Here is an 18,331-nt window from a genome sequence, read left to right on the forward strand (position 1 = left end):
TACAAAACTTGGTTAAAAAGTAAACTTGGTTTAACATTTCACGTCATTCAAGAAGTTTGATCATTTGTTCATGATTCTCGCTAAGTTCTCGCAAATAGAAATCTAACTCTGATTATATTAAGTATGCCTCTCACCGAATGCCCAGACATCCGATTTGTGAGTGAAAACTCGGTCTGTGATGCACTCCAAAGCTAACCTAAAGGCAAAAATAAATCAATAATCATTTTCATTAAACTTTTGTCATATTCGTCACGGATTACCCACTGTTACACCGGCAAAACCAAACTATACGTCACTGTATTGCAGTTGTTGTTATCAACTTCGTAATTTTTAAAAAATGTATAGATTTGACAGGGGCAAGGGGGAGTGGGTTGAATTAAACAAAAACCAGCAACAGGCTCTGGGGTTAGTGGATAATGTGGGGGGAGCAAAGAACGGTAGGTAGGAGATAATTGTTTTCGTCAGTCGATTAAAGTTTTATTATTATTTTCAGCCCAAAATAAAGTCGTTCATGTGATGGAGGTAGAGAAGATGGTGTTAATTCGCGGTGGAAAGTTACGACCAATGAAAAAAGAATACTTTCCGGTAAGGATCACTTATCAAAAACATGTATTATGCCCATTATGTCGTAGACTTATCTTGTAAATATTTATTAGCTTACTTCAACGGGAGATCTAAACTTGAACGACGTAAAAGATGGAGACTACTTATTTACAGTGAGAAAAAATGGTCAGACCGGTGAGGAAATTGGTGTCAAAGTTACAAAAGCGGATGTTATAAAAGGTGAAACGTTTCGGTGCTATATTAGAAATATATATTAAATTTATTATTTGGTTCTCAAAGATTGCAAGGCGAAGATCTACTCCATTTTCGCAATACTCTGGAAAGATTTTCAAGGAAGAGTTCGTGACATCACTTTAGGGTTTTCGTGTTATCGTGATGCAACCCGTGCTGCGGCTGGTGCTATCAAAAATGCGTACGCCTTGAATTCATGTTCGATACTGTAAGTGTACATGTTAATACTCATTAAATGTTAATTATACCGTAACATGCTACAAATATTGTCGAAATTGCGATAGGGAGCACATGGATCCTCGGCTGACAGCTGTTCGAGAAGACGTTGTAATCTTTCCCGTTTTTGGATGCAACTACAACGATGGTGTCCAACTAAAACAACATCGAAAGAACCGGGATAATTTGCCAGGGAGTAATAAAAGTGAGGAATCTTCATACATTCTAAGGAATATTTCAGGAAAAATAGATGCTTTGATTGAGTAAGTACAAGTTAATGTTTTGTGAATTAATTTCCTCCAAGTGGTCCTTCAACTGTGTGACTTGTTTATCTCATATAGTTCTATAATTTCGCATTACAAACAACCCGTAGACGATGACGACGACGAAGAAGAAATAATCGTTAAAGTTGTACCAAAGTTTAAATCCTCATCTTCGCACCCCAAAAAATTCAAATGTAACAAGGAGGGTTGCGAAGTGAGTTGTACAACACCATCCGAGTTGAAAATGTAAGCTTAATGAAAGTAAACATGTAATTAGAAACTGAGATGATGAAAGTTTTCTTTAATTTTTTGCACAAACTAGACATTCCGCTGTTCATGACGATGCGAGGAACTTCAAATGTGAGTTGTGTCCGGCGTCTTTTAAATTCCCAAGCAGTTTAGCAAAACATAACACCGCTAAACATGGATCTGGTTCATTGCCGTTAACGTCATCAGCGAAAACACAACACAAACCGTGAGTAATGTCTTTTTAAGATTAACTTGATAAACTATAAATTATAACGATATTTTGATAAAGCATATTGTTTTGCTCGTAGTAAATTTATACGTGCCGTACCCACCGCGACCATTGTCTCACCCTCAACTCAACCTGACCGAAAAATGAAATTCACCGGTGTTCCCAATAAACGCCAACTAAATTTGTCAACTGCTTCTGATGTCATTCCTCCGAAAACATCAAACCCGCCCCACTCACTTGTCTATTCACACTCCAGCTCTGTCATCCCTACTGGCGACATCGTGCATCAAATCAACGATCTGCGACAAAAGAACGATAACCTCAGAGGAGAGAACGATAACCTCAGAGGAGAGAACAACAACCTCAGAGGAGAGAACAACAACCTCAGAGGAGAGAACGACAACCTCAGAGGAGAGAACAACAACCTCCAAGAGACGATAGAATCAAATAAGAATAAGTGGGGGAAGGAGAGGTCAAAGTTGAACTTAGAATTGGCGAAGTTCCGTAAGTTGGTTAAAAGTATGGTGCCGGATAAGCGTGTTCCTTTGTGTTCTTTAACTAATTCTAGTCATAAGTAGTCACTTGAAAATAAAACATAAAGTATAATTGAGTGGTACCACTTGATTGGCATCTTGCCTCCTTCCGCTTTGTACTCGTCTTCGTCCAAGTCGAGAAGTTTGGCCAAACCAAAGTCAGTTATCTGAAAACATAGATTTCCCAACATTAATATCACATACATGTAGCTGGTTGCTATTTTCTTTACTTGCTGTACATCTCTCAATAAAATTCGCATAATAAAAAAAAGACTACTGACCTTGACAAATGTTGGGGTTTGCACTAGCACATTACGAGCTGCTAGGTCACGATGAACGAGTCGTCGAGTTTCCAAATATTCCATGCCTGACAACACAGAATCATTCAAATGATTAATGTTTTTATAATTGGTGCAAGAGACTAATGACTGACACGCGTTGTGAATGACATGATGATTATCATAAACCAGGGTCAAGTACCTCTAGCTATTTGTGTGCACCAGTTGAGAAGGGCCTTAGATCCAACTTTATCTCTATTGTTGTGAACATAGTCGCGAAGACATCCCACTGCAAGTTTTTAGAACAAGTTGAAAATAATCACTATCCAGAAGTAAGTATTTAACGAGTTGTACTGTTGAACAAAGTGCTTACGAGGCATGAGTTGTGTAACCAGCATGAGTTGAGAGGTGAGGCAAACGGCAAGGAGTTTAAGAAGATGTGGATGTTCGACGCTTGCCATGATGTACGCCTCATCAAGAAATTCTTTCGAGGTATTTGCCCCAGTTCCCTCTCGAAGAACTTTTATAGCCACAGGAATTTTAACATTTTGAGCTTCGGGAATCCATACTCCTGTAATAAACCAACATACAAAAACCGTTATAATGAAGTCTGACAATTTTTTTTTCAAAAACTTGATCTGCGAGTCGCTTTTATTACATTTGTTTAGTTTAAGTAGCTCTAAATGTACCTTTAAAAACAGTGCCAAATGCACCACAGCCAAGAACGCCTCCTTTTCGTAATTCCTCTTCTTTGACGGTTCTGAATTTGCTAAGATTTGGTTTTACATTGCTCGGCCTCAACGGTTCATTGTCATCATATCCAGTCATTTGCTGGTGATAATAAACAAGTAATTTATAAATTGATAACTCTAAAAATATCAGTGCTCTATATGGATTGCAAGGAATTTAGTAGTAACAATTACCATTGCCATTTTAATTGTATCCTCCTTGTTCTTGTAACGAATACATGAAAATCCGATTATTATAACAAACACCAAAAGAATGACCACGAATGTAATTGCTCCCACAACGATTGCTGGTCTTTGATTTTCTTCACTGTTGATGGTAAAAATAAATAGGATTAATAAAACGTGTTGCGTATTCCACCATCACGATGTATGAATGCAAATTTCATGAGACATTTGCTAAATGTTTGGCACTTACTAGATTGGAGTTTGTGTATGATGCGAACAATACGGCTCTTTATCATCAGTTACAATTCGGTGGGGGTGTTCAGTAGGACATTGAATCGTGCATATGAAACTTGAGTTGACTTCATTAGCAGCATCATCATCCTGAAAATTACCAAGTAATGCAATAAGTACAAGGTTTTGTTCTTTTTGTTTTGTCCTTGTGCATATTTAAGTCTTTGGTTGAGTAATTTAAATACCGGATAAATTCTGTAATTGCGACATGCGATGCAGTTATCTGCTCCAGGGCCGCTGCACCCCCTGCACTCGTCAGCACATGGAATACATTCACGAAGATCCTCGTCCGCATAAAAATCCGTAGGACATTCGTCTTCACATTGTTCTCCTTTCTTATATTTTGCACACTCTTGACACACCTAAAATTAAGTAAATTATGTATTAAACATTCAATATTGTGCATATTGAGTTACTTCATAAGCATCGCATGCAACTTACTTGTGTATGAAATCCATATGCAGTACACAGTTTACAGCGCTGGTGACATTTACGACAGACAATTTTTCCAGCCAACGCCTTCAATGGTCCAGACTCCTTTGGGCTTACGGATTCATAGCTGTTTGAACAAGTATCAACTGAATTAATATCCTTCATAAAAATATGGATATGTATACATAAAAATTGTACGTTACTTACTAATAACCACGTGGACAAGTTTCGTCTCTTCCCAAACATTGTTCCTATAATCGAGCATAAATAAATTCCCATTACTTTTCCGTTTTGATGATAAAATAGCAGGTGTGATTACATAAATAAATAAAATAAACTTACGATACTGTCATTTTCATCAACAATTGCCTATTGATAAAAATTATTATAATAAATTAACCAAATTAATTTGCTGTCAGTTCTTAGGAATTTGCACTATGCATGACGCTGTATTTTTATAAGTGGATTTTATGTATATTAACCTGTTGACAAGAGTTACACCCAGAAAATCCGATTGTGCTCTTGGGTCCTGTACATCCATCCGTACAACTCGTGTGGCAGGACTTGCATTCACCAGAAACATTATATTTCATAGGTGGACAGACATCTGTACAGATACAAATGCACATATTTATGTCATATTTTACTGACTCGAAATAAAATTATACGTATGTGTACATACCCACGCAAAATGGGCCATCACTGACATTCTTGCACTTGGCACAATTTCCGGGTCCAGGGCCATGACACGTCTTTTCACATTGTTCACTGCACTGCTTACAAATTCCAGGGGAATCTTCATAAATTCTACAGCATGGGAATAAACGCAATGTTATAATAAGCACATCAATTAAATTGATAAATAAGTAATTACTTACCCCACGGTTGCATTACAACTCGGAACGCATTGATCTGCCAGTCTGAATTTTGCACATGAAATGCAATCGCTGGGTTCCGCTCCCCAACAGCCGTCTGTGGAGCATTGACTGCTGCAGACCTCACCCGTCTTTCGACATGTTTCTTGCGGGTTATTGTTAGATACTTGTTCCTGCATGGGTTTTTGCATGATTTTTTGCCAGTTGATACTTTGTGCGAAGCATAGGTCATTATTTTCCAATATAGTCACTGATCCAGACCGAATACTGTTTAAGGACTTCAATTTCAGCTCCTTCAAACTGGTCTTCACAATGTACAACGACGAGAAAAAGTCGGCCTTTTCTCTCCCTCCAATTATTTCCAAATTCCTATGGAAGAATCCATCACACATTTTAAATACTTAGTTTGGAGGCATGGGCAAAAAAAATCTTGTAGTTTGAATATTAAATGCAGGTATTTATGTAACAATGACAGACAGGCAGTGAAAAAAACGTAGGGCTAAAGAAAGAATAGTATTTAATGCTGGTTGATAATAAAGTGTTCTGATGAGCCCTGGGGCAATATTACGTAATCTTCTGTTGGATCTCATCAGTAATAACCATCTTATCATTCCATTTCGCAGTCAATAAAATTTTAAATTATTCCGACTTACTAAAATCATGATGGCTTGCAGGGTGGAAAATACTTTGCTCAGACTTTGAACTTACTTAAGTAAATTATTATACTAGTTATATTCTCAGCAGTAAAAAAAATATGGTCATGATGGCTGCGTAAATAGTCGACCATCATTTTGTCATTGTTTGATGAATAAGCAATTAAGAATTCTGACGTAGTTTGCCCAATCGCAGGTTGCATGGGCTGTGAAAAACTAAAGCGAACCAAATTTACGTCTAATATTAGTAATAGTGATGAATGAAGCGGGTGAAGATAGTTTGTTTGCGCAGGGAGTTAAACAATCTGTCAGAAAGAAACATGGCGTCAATCACTGAAGGATTGTAAATTAAACCTGAGGTGACAAAGCATAATAATAAAGGCAAGGTAAATACACACATAGTTTATAATTAATTGCGTGCTTCACCACATCAAGACATTTGCGTATACTTTGTAATGCTTGTTATATGCAAATTACCTAAAATATGACAGACTGGTGAAATTAGGGTGTGTTGCTTGGACATTCAGAAAGCCTGAAAAGTGAAAAAATTGATTTAATTATGCATATTCATACACCCAAGATGCACTCTGAAATAAATACATTAATTATATCACGCAAAACTCAAATAATAGTATTATCTTACCTGTAATCTCTTTCAGAGTGCTGAAAATTTCAAGTTTGCTTGGTGCCATAGGTGCAAACCGAGCCCCAAAAGTATAGTTGGGATGTACCTGTGTTTACAGACACAGTTGTAAATGGAATATATCATATATTATATATGTGCATATTTATGTATAAAAATAAATCATTGGTGGGTTAAATTTGATTAATTACATCTTGAAACCCGTTAAATGATGTTTCGAGTATTGCAATTGATCCCTCGATAATGGTACAATTTCTGAAATTGTCGATATTGCCCGAATGAATTATCCCGTTGACTGGTGGGCCTTGACATTTCTTCCGACAAGGTCCATTGCAAGAGACGCATTCTCCGTCCACAGCCTAAAATTGTCGCATAAATATAATTATTAGTAAATACTTTGTATAATGAGTACTGCCCTACATATTGAAACACATTTTTTCCTATATTATTTTATTATTATTGTCCACATATCTAAGAATGTGTTCAAGTTCCCTTACATGGTTGGGTTAAGACTAATAAAATTGCAAAAATATTTTGTTTCTGTTCATAGACTCGTAATAAATTGCAATATCTGCTAATAAAAAAACTACCTGTCAATGTTTAAGCATTCCGACATTTTTTATGCCATTTTATGCTCTTTAATGCAAGGTAAAAGTTATCGGTAGAACTGAAAACTTGCATAAAAATATATTTCACTGAACCTAAAAAATCAAGCATCCTATCATTCGTTTCATAACATACTTTACCTCTTTGTCAGGAGGGCACGACCGAACACACGCCCCAGCCCCGGCGTCACGCAATAAGTGATCCGGACAGGTCTTGACACAAGTGGCCTGTGATGCATACAACATGTACATATATGTAAAGTATTTTTGCTGGGATTTATTCGAAATGGACTAGTTTTCTGAGATTTGTAATGGGAAACATGGCCGAGCTGTTTTAAATCGCAACTTTTGTACACTTCAATCTCAAGTTTGAAAGTGGAAGACAAAATGAATTTATCATAACCTTGACCTGATTACTAAAAAATCAATTCTTACCCCATAGGCGTACTTCCCGTTGGGGTTCCTCTCGCTCAGGTATGAGTTTGGGTTGTAGACGACCAAAGACGGACTACATGTTTGTAAGTGAACAAAATTCATGATAACATGTCAGTTTAGAGAATGAAAAAAAAACTCTTACCATTCATCTTTGCATTCGCCATCGTCGTAAAACTTTTTGCATGCCTATAAAATAAAATTCAGAAATTTAAAATGTGTCATAGCCAAGTCGTAATTCAATTGGTGTCTCAAACGAGATTGCCGATGAATACTACTAATCCCAAATATACATATTATACAATCTCACTTTGATGTATAGCGACCATATAGCAGACGATATGTATGTACAATAGTATACCAATGCATATATGTACGTCCGTCGACATTAAAATTTACAGCGATAAACCCATAAAATTTATAGATTGTTTTTAACTTGGTTGTTTGCTGGGCTATTTTAAGACGCAAATCCATAGGGTCAATGACAAGTCATCGTCGCCTGATAACTCTGCTGTTTTTACACTTTTATTTCCTAACTGTCATAAACATTTACTACAAAGTAGGGGTAGAGATATTTCTTCGGAAATGTTTATTGTGGATCTTTGAAATTCCGAATGTATCACTGATCGTGTAAAACCATGTAAATCAGGTGGAATGCCACTTTACCAGGGAATATTTCTGTTAATTTTCATTGTTAGTAAAGTCTTGTTAAAATGATAAACACTTGGGCAAACTCTGTTTTTTATACTCAGGATCCTACCATGCACATACACATGTGATGCACATTACATTCTTCAATTCCATCCAAGAAGCTAAACTTTTTTAGTATAATGAACTGCTGGTGATATGCATGCGAGCAGGTGTAAAATTTTTTGGTAAGCCAACAACATAGGTACTAATTTTTCTTTAGTGTCGTGTTAAGTATCGTGCAGTCTTATCTATCTCTGCATCCAACATTATGAGCATATGCATATTAGAAAGGTGTGCTAAAAATGTGACATACAGCACGTAGATTTTTAACAGTTGTTTGTCGGAGTTGTCGGACTTACCAGGCAATCACTCTTTTTCGGACCCGTGCACCCACCAGCACATGAGAGATGACAGCATTGACGAGGTTCATGTCCGTAACATCTAAAAAAACAGGAATGAAACGGGGCATGAATAGATTTTTTGGTGAGACAAGTACAGATCTTAGCATTTAATTTAGTGTATATTCAGTTTTATAGCTGACTTACCGTCCTTCGTGACACTGGGGGCTGCAGTTGATTTTTGAAAACTTTTGACAGTTGTGCAGTCCTTCGCCCCAACAGCCAGCTTCACAAGAAGAGTGACACGGTGGGCATTCTCGTTCAGGTTGAGTATAGTTGTACACATAGACGTACTTTAAAACGATAACATGGACAGTTATGGCATGCATTTATAAATGGATCTGAATCTGAATCATCATTTTAATGAAATTAACCTTGGAATTGATTCCACTGATTATCTCATCCCAATTGATTGTTTTCACATGGCACAAGTTGTAATTGTTGAAAATTCCCACGTTTCCGGCCAACACATCTGCAGAAGAAAGCGAATATTCAGGAATTTGGAAAGCCATACAATTACTCCAAGCTAATTGTTTAACTGCTAGATTAATCAGTACTATTATAAGTCAAACACACGGTGTGTTAGGCACCGCACTGTTGTGAATCTCACATTATGCACAAACGTAGTGTGAGATTCTTGTTTTTCTTACAATCAAGATAGTACGCAGATGACGGAGAATAATGTGAACTTCTTGAATAATTTTCATTCATAACTACATGCCTAATCTCTGGTAACATTGAAATGAAGAATTTTGGTATTTTTCATAGTTTTCACGCAAGAATAACAAGCAGTCGTACAGACTATTTGAGAACCGTTCTTCTTCGTTCTTAGTGAAATCCGCCTTTTCATTCTTCAAAGGGTACAAACTTGGTTGTCCCTGCTGTGAGTGAAATGGTGTGTGTCTGTGTGTATGTATTTTACATATCACACACCCAACATACATATTTCTGCATACTTGCCTACAAACAATGCTACAACATATTTTATTTCCTTGCAGAACTCAAATCCAACAATGGGATAAAGACATTACTATTTAGTCTGCAGCAAGAAGAAGTAGAAATTGACAAGCACTCGGCCAGAATTATTCCTCTCTCACACACACAACCTTTCAAGAAGATGGTATAATGATGATCTAATGAATCCTTGCGCAAGGAGGTATGCATTATAGCCAGAGATCTGTATGTGTACATGGCGTTTTATGTACTTCATGTATTAATTCCTTCACCTCGCACTTTGTATGCAGAAAGGAAATGTATGTAAATACCTCGTAGAGCAGGTAATTCCAAGTTGTTCATGCGAGATAATGTGACCATCAACGCCTGCAAATAAAATAATGTTTAATAGCATTTATCAATATTGTTTGTCATTAGAGAATAGCATCATCTAAGAAAAATGTTAAAATTCCCACTGTATAATGGGAACATTGTCTTCAAACAGTTATTATAAAATGCTACTAAATTTATACTAAATTCAATTTAAAAAATGATGCAAACCCAACTTACAAATTCGTCGTCATGCACGTTCAGTCTAAACAGAGTGCGGCCCCTTATGACCTGCAAGCTTGGAAGAAGTATCCTTTGGACGTCGACGTGAGAAATTAGGACATAACCAGTAACCTCACGAATGTGTTGGAGAAAGCTTAGGTCCATGTCTTTATCTACACAATGCAAAATATAGTAAATTATGCGGGGTAATTGAATTGACGACAAATAATGAAATATGTAATGTCATATTTATTGGATTTTGCAAATATTTTCAATTGCCTGATAAATAAAAAGTTACAAACCTTGAATCCACGTGAGTTCCAAATTTCCTTCAACGTACGTACAATTTGTGTATCGATCCTTCAAGTTTCGATAATGATGTGACCGGTTGGAAGGGACGGACATGCGACCTTGAGTCCCAATGCAAACTGTAAAGAAAGTAATTTTGTTAGATGGAATGCCAGGATGATTAAACTTTTCTGCTAATAGTTCAAATTATAACCATAAAGCATAAGCAACGGAGAACAATACAATCGCAATAAATTTCACGTAGCTGGTCTTGGTTGCAAATGTGAAGATTTAAAGTTTATTCAACTATGAAAAATATTTTAAGCTGATTTAAACCTGACCCATGGTATGCACAAGCGAGAGAATAATGACATAAACATTATGCAACAAGCATATAATACTGATCAAGATTATGAACCCAAATTCATTAATAGTGTATTATACAAGTGTTTATGACATTCGTTTACTCGTTTCGTTTATTTTGTGTGTAGAAAAATGTAAACGACGAAAATGCATATTCATGTGTGCATGTTTTATAAGAATGCAGAGGCGATTCAGAGATATTCTCCCGTGCAAAGACTTTTATGTCACTCCATTTCATTATCCCGTAGGTTTTAATCACGGGGGGACATACTTTATCACAAAGGATGAGACGAGGACGCTAGAGAAAAATAATGGAGGAAGAAAAGAATATAAGCACATGCACGGCACCATCATAACACAATGGCTACGTTCTGGCATGTTAATTAATGACAGTGCTCATCAAACCCTCCTTTTTAGTTTCTTTTAAACGAACAGCTCCTCCAAATTCTAATGCACGTAATAAGCTGGGCACATCTTAAAATAAAAAAAAACGAATGGGTAGCTCGGCCCTAGTCCACCAACCAACCAGCCAGAACTCTTGATAAAAAAGAATACGAGAGCAAGGCTGCGGCAGAGATTGCATTCCTCAAGTCTCTTCTTCTTCCTCCTCCTCTCCTCCAAGAAGGACCATTATATGAAGAATTGTGGTCGTCGTAGTGGAAGTAACTATCCGTCCGTTTTGTGGTGGTGATAACTGTTGGTGAATGCATTCTTCGTGGCAATAATAATAATCATATACATATTCCATCTGGGAAATGAGTCTCATCTCATCTCAACCACTTTCAGTTTTTAAGGCGAGTACAAAAACAACCAAGTCGTGGCAATACGTACTTGCTACTAGATGCATACATGCATACGCCCGAGATGGGAAAGAAAAGGCAATCATCTTCCTGGATAAAAATATAATGAAGGTGGTGCAAGTCCCGTGTAGATAGATGCCCAAGTGCACTGAAAGGTATACGTGCATGGGTAGAAAGGCTTAGCCTCAGTACCACTTTTTCCTCTCTTTCCATCACTAAAGAGAACATCATGCAAACCCTGCATGTCTTCAACCCTGGGTACTTTTTTTCGGCTTCTTCCAAGTATCTTCTTCCAAGTATCTTCTTCCAAGTAAGATTCTTGGGAGAACAATAAGATAGCCTGTTTTTACCCGAGATGATATACTTTTAAAAAGTATCATGACGTGTGACTCAGTTCTTTTGTCTCTTCAATTAACGCAGAGGAATAAATTGATTTTGGGAACAACTTTTGTTCTTTGTACATCAGGTATTTACCAAATTATTGGTTCTGCTTGGAACAAATAATTGAAATTTTAAGTTTGGTTTAAATGAATTTGACTGCCGGGGCGGATGAAATCATGGGTGGTAGTCAGCACTGGTAAATAAATATGTAGATGTCTGTGGGAAATTGTAATTGAGGGAAGCAGGAATTCAAATATTCAATTTATGATTAGTCCTGAAACCTCAAATTATAAAAATCTGACCACTCACAGCAGACAAATTACACACAAATCTGTTTTGAATAAGGCGAATAGAAAACCCGCTGTCAATCAGAAAATATTACATGTGTACCATTATGTTGCTGATCTACATATCCATGTATTACTTTGATAGATTTCCCAGCTTGCAAATATAATCAGTCAAGAATTCGGGTAATTGACCATTTCCTGATCTTATTTATTACAAAGCGTGGCATGAATCAAATGTGTAGCATGTTAACCTTTGAGATCTTACTAAAAAGCAAAATTTACAACTTTGAGAAGTATTTAAAATTCGTTCAATCAAGAGAAAGGAATGCGGTAGGAATATGCAAATCAAAATATCATGCACAAACAAATGTATTCTATAATTCGAGACTTCATTCAGTTTATGGAGTAACTAGTTTGAAACAAATATGTTAACCACTGACTACCCAGAATTCAGACTTAATTACTCTTGCTGAATTGACTCCCTGTTATAAAACGAGATTCATTGAGAATTCCAAATTGAAATCAGCGAGTAATGATTCGATTATTTAACAATCTGGTGTGTGTACATCTATGTTAATCAAAGTATATATTTCACTTTTTCAAATGGAATCTCATGCAGCATTGACGACTTTCATTACAAGCTTTGGCCAATGAATATTATTTGCATTTCTTCAAGCTGAACATCATATTCATGAGGATTCAATATCTAGAGCAGATGAGTCCAATCATTTTTTTAGAATGTGTACAAATCATCGGGTAGGGTTAAACCACGCTGAAAAACCAGTTTCATTCCAACTGCATTCCATCCTTGGTTTTGCAGGTAGAGTTTCACTCTCGTCTTTTTCTCCTGTTCTCAAGCCTCTTTCTTGCCCTGCCTGCCTGATTTACAGATCTCGTCTCCGCGTTATTTTCTCCATATAAGGTTGTGTCATTGAATAAAATGCATCATTTATTTCCTATTCAAGGTTCAAGTTCAATTATTCTTCCCAGTTCGGAGGAGCAAAGTGGTTCACTCACGTTGCAGGTCTTGCAGGGCACACATAAATATTGATGCTCGCTGGATACACGAGTTTATTGTATCGATCCGGAGACACTGGCGGCTATGATATCAAAGCCAAACCAGGACAAAATGTTGTTTAGTTGAGAAACAACTGTTGTCCATTTTGTTATTAATATGTTGTTTTGTTGAGGAAAAAATTGTTGAGTTGATGGTGAGTGAGATGCCAGAGGATCAAGCTAGCCAAACATGCTCACCAGTAATTAAAACAAACCTGATTCAAGTTATGTGAAATAATTGGCATCCCAGCTCCCATGAGGAATCGCGACATTTGTCATCTCATCTCATGTAGCTTCTTGCCTAGATTAAATAATAGACAGGTCGTCGCGATTCGTAAATCTTGATTCAACTTGGTCAATAAATAAAATCTGCAGTTAAAACAGAGAACAAACTCTGCTGGTAATACAACAAACATGACAAGCAGAATGTTGCAGACCACAATTTATGACAAGATGGTAGGTTCAAGTACAAGAGACGGTGTCCCTGCTTGGAAATTTACTATAGAATCGTCTTGCTTTCCAACGCATATTCAAGTCCAACTGATAATTACTTCATAATTGCCGTTTGCTCGAAGATGAAGAATGTGTAAATTACTCGTGGTCAAAACTGTGCACAAAAGATTCGTGGTAACAAGCAAGCCTGCAAATTAGTATGCATGGGCCAGTGGTAAAAATTTTGCTTTATGTACAAGATTGATTATTTTCATATTCAAATTCCAACCAGATTGTTCAAGAATTTATTGGAGATAAATATAATGAATTATTACGCAGTTACCCAGGTCGATTTTTTTTAGTGTATTGATATTTAAAATTTTGTTAAATCAGTGTGCATATAAAGCACTACATATTTATGTGCGTGCAAACTTTGGTAAAAACGTTATAGGGCTTGTCGTGAAAAATTACCAGCAGTTGTGAACCACCCCCAACTGCAACCTGCGCAATGTTTATGAATAATCTTGTTATTTTTCGGCAGACATTTAGAAGGATATTGGAGGGTGGCCGTGCTCCGTGGACAACTGGAGGTGGTTCTGTTTGACTCTGAATTCTCGTGTCATTGATTAATGTTTTACAACAGATAGCCAATTATAATTTCATGCTGCCAGTAACGACGAATACATCTTCCAATATAGACAGTAAGTGACACCCTCTTAGATACTTATTTAGTTGCACTTGCATCATACCGTTGAGTATGCCAAGCCACACCGGTTGGTCATGGGCAACATATACCACAGCAGTAAATAGTGGCAGACCACCCAAGAAAGACAATTCATTTAGCAACTTTTACGGCTTTCGGGGAACAATTCTAAACAATTTAAGAATGTTTTAATGTTTTCGCCTCCTCCACGCAAGATATGAGTGCCGCATTCGAAATGAAACATAACTGAAACGCTTGGGCAAATTGTTGGTTCACGGAGACACGGGCGAAGCAATATCAAACTGCTTCCAGTATGAACGCCGATAAATTTGTTTCTATTGGTTTGAAGCACGGTAAACAATGTCGTTGCTGTTACACCATCCATAATGCACGCTTCATATTTTGGTGATATTTTTGGCAGGTATTTTTTTGCATGGTGTTTGTAAATAAATTCTTGTATGTTGTACATATACTAAAGATTTATATTTTCAGTGAGTGAGTGTGAATTAGATGCGTGTATTATATAATACTTAAGTTTCGGGTTATTCCTCGATCCAAATTGTTAAGAAACCGGCAAATCATTTTAACGTGTGTCAGTTACTTCTTGGAATGATTAACAACTAATATACAGAGTTTTATAATAATTTGAAACATTAAATTGTTCAGTCTAATTATAATAATTCACCATTATTAGAATTATGTATAAGAATAGCGACAGATTCATAATTTGAGTATTGCTTATAAGGGTTCGTAATACACATAGCTAACTCACAATTGCACACTAATGCACTGTAAATTTTATATCCCAAGTGCGTAGTTTACACTGGGTCGGCTGATTACATGTCTGAGTGAAGATGCAAAGAAAACCATCATTAATTTTGGAAAAATGAAGTGGAATGATCTTGTCCTGGGAACGAGTGGAAAAATTTGCTCCGTGCATGCAAGAAACTTGCATATGAATTCACAATAAGCACGTTAAGCAGGCATGTCAAGAACACATATCTGAAGAAAGTGACGTGCAAATGAATATTAAATTATATTTAATGGCCACTCGTTTCCAACGACATATTGGTACTTGGACGGCTTGAGGAGAGAAGAACTGAACTGGTGCGATGAAGGACGATTACTTTTTGAGAAATTGTTGCCTACAAACAGATTCTCATCTTTTCTTTCAGGTAAAGTTAAGCAAATACCAGATGGCAGAACAATTATGAATTTCGTATCAATGGAATGCAATCTTGTGGTTGGTTGGTTGCAAATGTGCCTTGATTGGGCTTGTGACCAGCCTAACTGCTCATCTACTAAATAGCATGCACATCCTACATATCTTCTCATTTCTTCATCAACAACAAGATTATTACTTGCTGCCCAACCACAACCTCTTTGAAGCGTTGTGTAATCATGATCCATTGCGGAGGATTTCAAGAACAATGCAAAACACAAAAGAAAATACCATCAAGGAAAATTGTGTATGAATCTGCTGGACATATTTAATGCTTCGACCATAGAATTCGGTAATCTTCTTCTCAATTAACAGATAACTCAAGTACATCACTTTAAGCGACATTCCTTTGAAAAACTTACAGTTCTTACAAGGGAACCTTAAGTACTGTCACCTCTCGATTTCCTTCGGAATGGCCTTAATCGACAGATAATTTAGTGAAACTAAATCTTTGTCATAGAACATGCGGTGCAAAATCGCGTTTTCGCGAAATATTTGGCGAGAGCTGAACCAAAACCTGCCATTTGCCCAATGGTTTTAACATAGCCACCAGCCTTTCGAATGATGAAATGAACTTCATATAATCTTATTAAATTATATTTGTACCTGTCCGCGTAATTTCAGCCCGATCACAAATATGCATAAAACAATGCAAAGATTGGCAAATTTTTTGCAAATTGCGAAAATCTGAAAACTTTCGCAAATTTAAATTTCTTTCTTTCTTTAAATTCAACAAACTTATCAGTTTAACTGTTATAAAATATATTTTTCTTATTGCAAAAAATTTGCAAAAATTTGTAACAATTAAAGTTTACATTTTTTAAATTTCGCATTTTAGAGAAACTTAAAAATTGTCATATATGCAGATATGAGCGAATAAAGGGAAAGATAATTTGTTAAACAATTAAACATGCAAACATTGCAAACAAATTCTACATAATAATATTGAATTAAAAAATTGCACACATTGTAAGTTTTTGCAACTTACCAAAAGAAATACCGCAAATAATTTCGAAAAATACGTAAAAGTAGACTAGCCTTGGTTATTTAAGTTATTTTCATGAAAAATTGCGAAGTTCAGTTTTTGCAAATTTTTGCAAATTTTTTGCAATAAGAAAAATATATTTTCTAACAGTTAAACTGTTAAAGTTTGTTGAATTTAAAGAAACGAAGAAATTCAAATTTGCAAGTTTTCAGATTTTCGCAATTTGCAAAAAATTTGCGAATCTTTGCATTGTTTTATGCATATTGGTGATCGGGCTGAAATTACGCGGACAGGTACAAATATAATTTAATAAGATTATATGAAGTTCATTTCATCATTCGAAAGGCTGGTGGCTATGTTAAAAGCATTGGGCAAATGGCAGGTTTTGGTGCAGCTCTCGCCAAATATTTCGCGAAAACGCGATTTTGCACCGCATGTTCTATGACAAAGTTTAAGTTTCACTAAATTATCTGTCGATTAAGGCTATTTGGAAGGAAATCGAGAGGTGACAGTACTTAAGGTTCCCTTGTTAGTAGCATTCCTTCTGTGAATTAAAGAATAATCCAATTTCTCCATTTGACCAAATATTTAGGACATGCACAGAGAATTCGATATGTGCATTTACTTCATTGATGAATAGAACAAAGGAATAGATCCTGCTTGTCCTGGGTGCATTATTTTGCTTTAAAGATACTGATAAAGGACACCACATAACATGTGTAAACGAAGACTCATTATTAAAATAATTTAAAAGGATTCAACAAAAACGTCTCCAAATGATTTTGCAAAACATGTTGGAGGAGGAAATTTTAAAGCCATTTATTTATTGCCTGCCAGTTTAATATTTCATCTTTCTGTCTCTTGCATAGTCAGAGCGGTATGAAATTATTCATGTGTGGGTGGATCAGGTTGGCAGTATGTACAACAATACCATCAGCAAAAGCTCGTTGCTTCAAAATATGTGTCAATGCAGTTAGATGATGAGTTGCTTGCTTGCTTGCTGAACTGGTGAGTGGGATTTTAAGATCACAACTTTCAATCTCAAAACACTACATACTATTGTTGGATGTGTTCCTTGCAAAACGTAGTTTGCACCATCATCCGCAATTACTGTTGACAACACGACACGTCGCCCACTTCAAACACAGATTTCACTTTGGATTAATAGCATTAATACACATGTACATCGATCGGTGCAATTCGGCAATTTTTCCTATGTTTGAAGTTCGTTTGAGTTTTTCGAACACAAAGGAAATGTACAACTATTGCCTGTATCTGAATCTCTTTTTTCAAATTGCTGATATGAATCTGGTTGTTTGCTGAATTGTATCAAGTACAAAAGTACAATGCATGTGAGAAAGAGTTTTGGACGAGTATGGGAAAAGGGAGGGATCAGATTTGGTCAAATAGTTTGTTTTAGTTGGTCATACATTGCAGCAACTTGTTATTATTCTCAGAGGAGACAGGCCAAATCTATGTACATACGTCTGCGTCGATTATACGCATTATTGTGTGTAGTTGGTAGTGGAAAAATAAATGGACTTGGATAAATTAGGCAAGGAAATGCAGCATCTTACAACTGCAGCAAGCGCGTGTTGAAAATGAAAGTGAGATTAACCATTTCAGGCAGTACGCACTGGATAGATATTTAAATGTTTATATCAAGTTTGGGTGTTATCATCACTTCTTTAATCTCTGAATCTTAACGGCCCTCACCGTCTTCGTCTGCATATATAAATAAATATATCGCTAAACATTTGTGTCATTAAAATAGTTGATCGTAAATAGAGATTGAAAATGCGTACATATTATTGATTCCAATTCGATGCTTTA

The 18,331-nt window shown here is 36.3% G+C and overlaps 2 protein-coding genes and 1 long non-coding RNA gene across 4 annotated transcripts in view; 2 read left to right on the forward strand and 1 right to left on the reverse strand.

Moving 5' to 3' along the window:
• Nucleotides 1–18,331, reverse strand: part of LOC110842323 (epidermal growth factor receptor) — a 60,710-nt gene that overhangs the window by 3,048 nt on the left and 39,331 nt on the right. For both annotated transcript variants that reach the window (XM_035848743.1, XM_022088036.2), the window contains exons 2-28: nucleotides 10,284–10,409; nucleotides 10,000–10,154; nucleotides 9,762–9,816; nucleotides 8,871–8,968; nucleotides 8,644–8,789; nucleotides 8,458–8,539; nucleotides 7,554–7,597; nucleotides 7,412–7,484; nucleotides 7,118–7,204; nucleotides 6,563–6,730; nucleotides 6,372–6,459; nucleotides 6,206–6,260; nucleotides 5,079–5,444; nucleotides 4,883–5,007; nucleotides 4,683–4,807; nucleotides 4,543–4,569; nucleotides 4,408–4,451; nucleotides 4,210–4,327; nucleotides 3,954–4,130; nucleotides 3,728–3,858; nucleotides 3,487–3,619; nucleotides 3,253–3,394; nucleotides 2,937–3,134; nucleotides 2,766–2,852; nucleotides 2,567–2,652; nucleotides 2,370–2,452; nucleotides 135–196 (exon numbers count right to left, since the gene is read on the reverse strand). In XM_035848743.1, the coding sequence (XP_035704636.1) occupies nucleotides 135–196; nucleotides 2,370–2,452; nucleotides 2,567–2,652; nucleotides 2,766–2,852; nucleotides 2,937–3,134; nucleotides 3,253–3,394; nucleotides 3,487–3,619; nucleotides 3,728–3,858; nucleotides 3,954–4,130; nucleotides 4,210–4,327; nucleotides 4,408–4,451; nucleotides 4,543–4,569; nucleotides 4,683–4,807; nucleotides 4,883–5,007; nucleotides 5,079–5,444; nucleotides 6,206–6,260; nucleotides 6,372–6,459; nucleotides 6,563–6,730; nucleotides 7,118–7,204; nucleotides 7,412–7,484; nucleotides 7,554–7,597; nucleotides 8,458–8,539; nucleotides 8,644–8,789; nucleotides 8,871–8,968; nucleotides 9,762–9,816; nucleotides 10,000–10,154; nucleotides 10,284–10,409 (3,081 nt within the window). The remainder of the gene's footprint in view (nucleotides 1–134; nucleotides 197–2,369; nucleotides 2,453–2,566; nucleotides 2,653–2,765; nucleotides 2,853–2,936; nucleotides 3,135–3,252; nucleotides 3,395–3,486; nucleotides 3,620–3,727; nucleotides 3,859–3,953; nucleotides 4,131–4,209; nucleotides 4,328–4,407; nucleotides 4,452–4,542; nucleotides 4,570–4,682; nucleotides 4,808–4,882; nucleotides 5,008–5,078; nucleotides 5,445–6,205; nucleotides 6,261–6,371; nucleotides 6,460–6,562; nucleotides 6,731–7,117; nucleotides 7,205–7,411; nucleotides 7,485–7,553; nucleotides 7,598–8,457; nucleotides 8,540–8,643; nucleotides 8,790–8,870; nucleotides 8,969–9,761; nucleotides 9,817–9,999; nucleotides 10,155–10,283; nucleotides 10,410–18,331) is intronic.
• Nucleotides 226–2,358, forward strand: LOC110842326. Its single transcript, XM_022088040.2, has 8 exons — nucleotides 226–437; nucleotides 494–585; nucleotides 657–783; nucleotides 844–1,003; nucleotides 1,080–1,274; nucleotides 1,353–1,520; nucleotides 1,597–1,749; nucleotides 1,832–2,358. The coding sequence occupies exons 1-8, from the start codon at nucleotides 338–340 to the stop codon at nucleotides 2,328–2,330; spliced, it is 1,494 nt and encodes a 497-aa protein (XP_021943732.1). The 5' UTR covers nucleotides 226–337; the 3' UTR covers nucleotides 2,331–2,358.
• Nucleotides 8,984–9,843, forward strand: LOC118434698. Its single transcript, XR_004834188.1, has 3 exons — nucleotides 8,984–9,379; nucleotides 9,495–9,652; nucleotides 9,741–9,843. It is a non-coding gene; the product is annotated as an uncharacterized LOC118434698 (long non-coding RNA).

The sequence above is a fragment of the Folsomia candida genome, unplaced genomic scaffold, assembly GCF_002217175.1.
Source record: "Folsomia candida strain VU population unplaced genomic scaffold, ASM221717v1 Fcan01_Sc001, whole genome shotgun sequence".
Taxonomy (NCBI): Eukaryota; Metazoa; Arthropoda; class Collembola; order Entomobryomorpha; family Isotomidae; genus Folsomia; species Folsomia candida.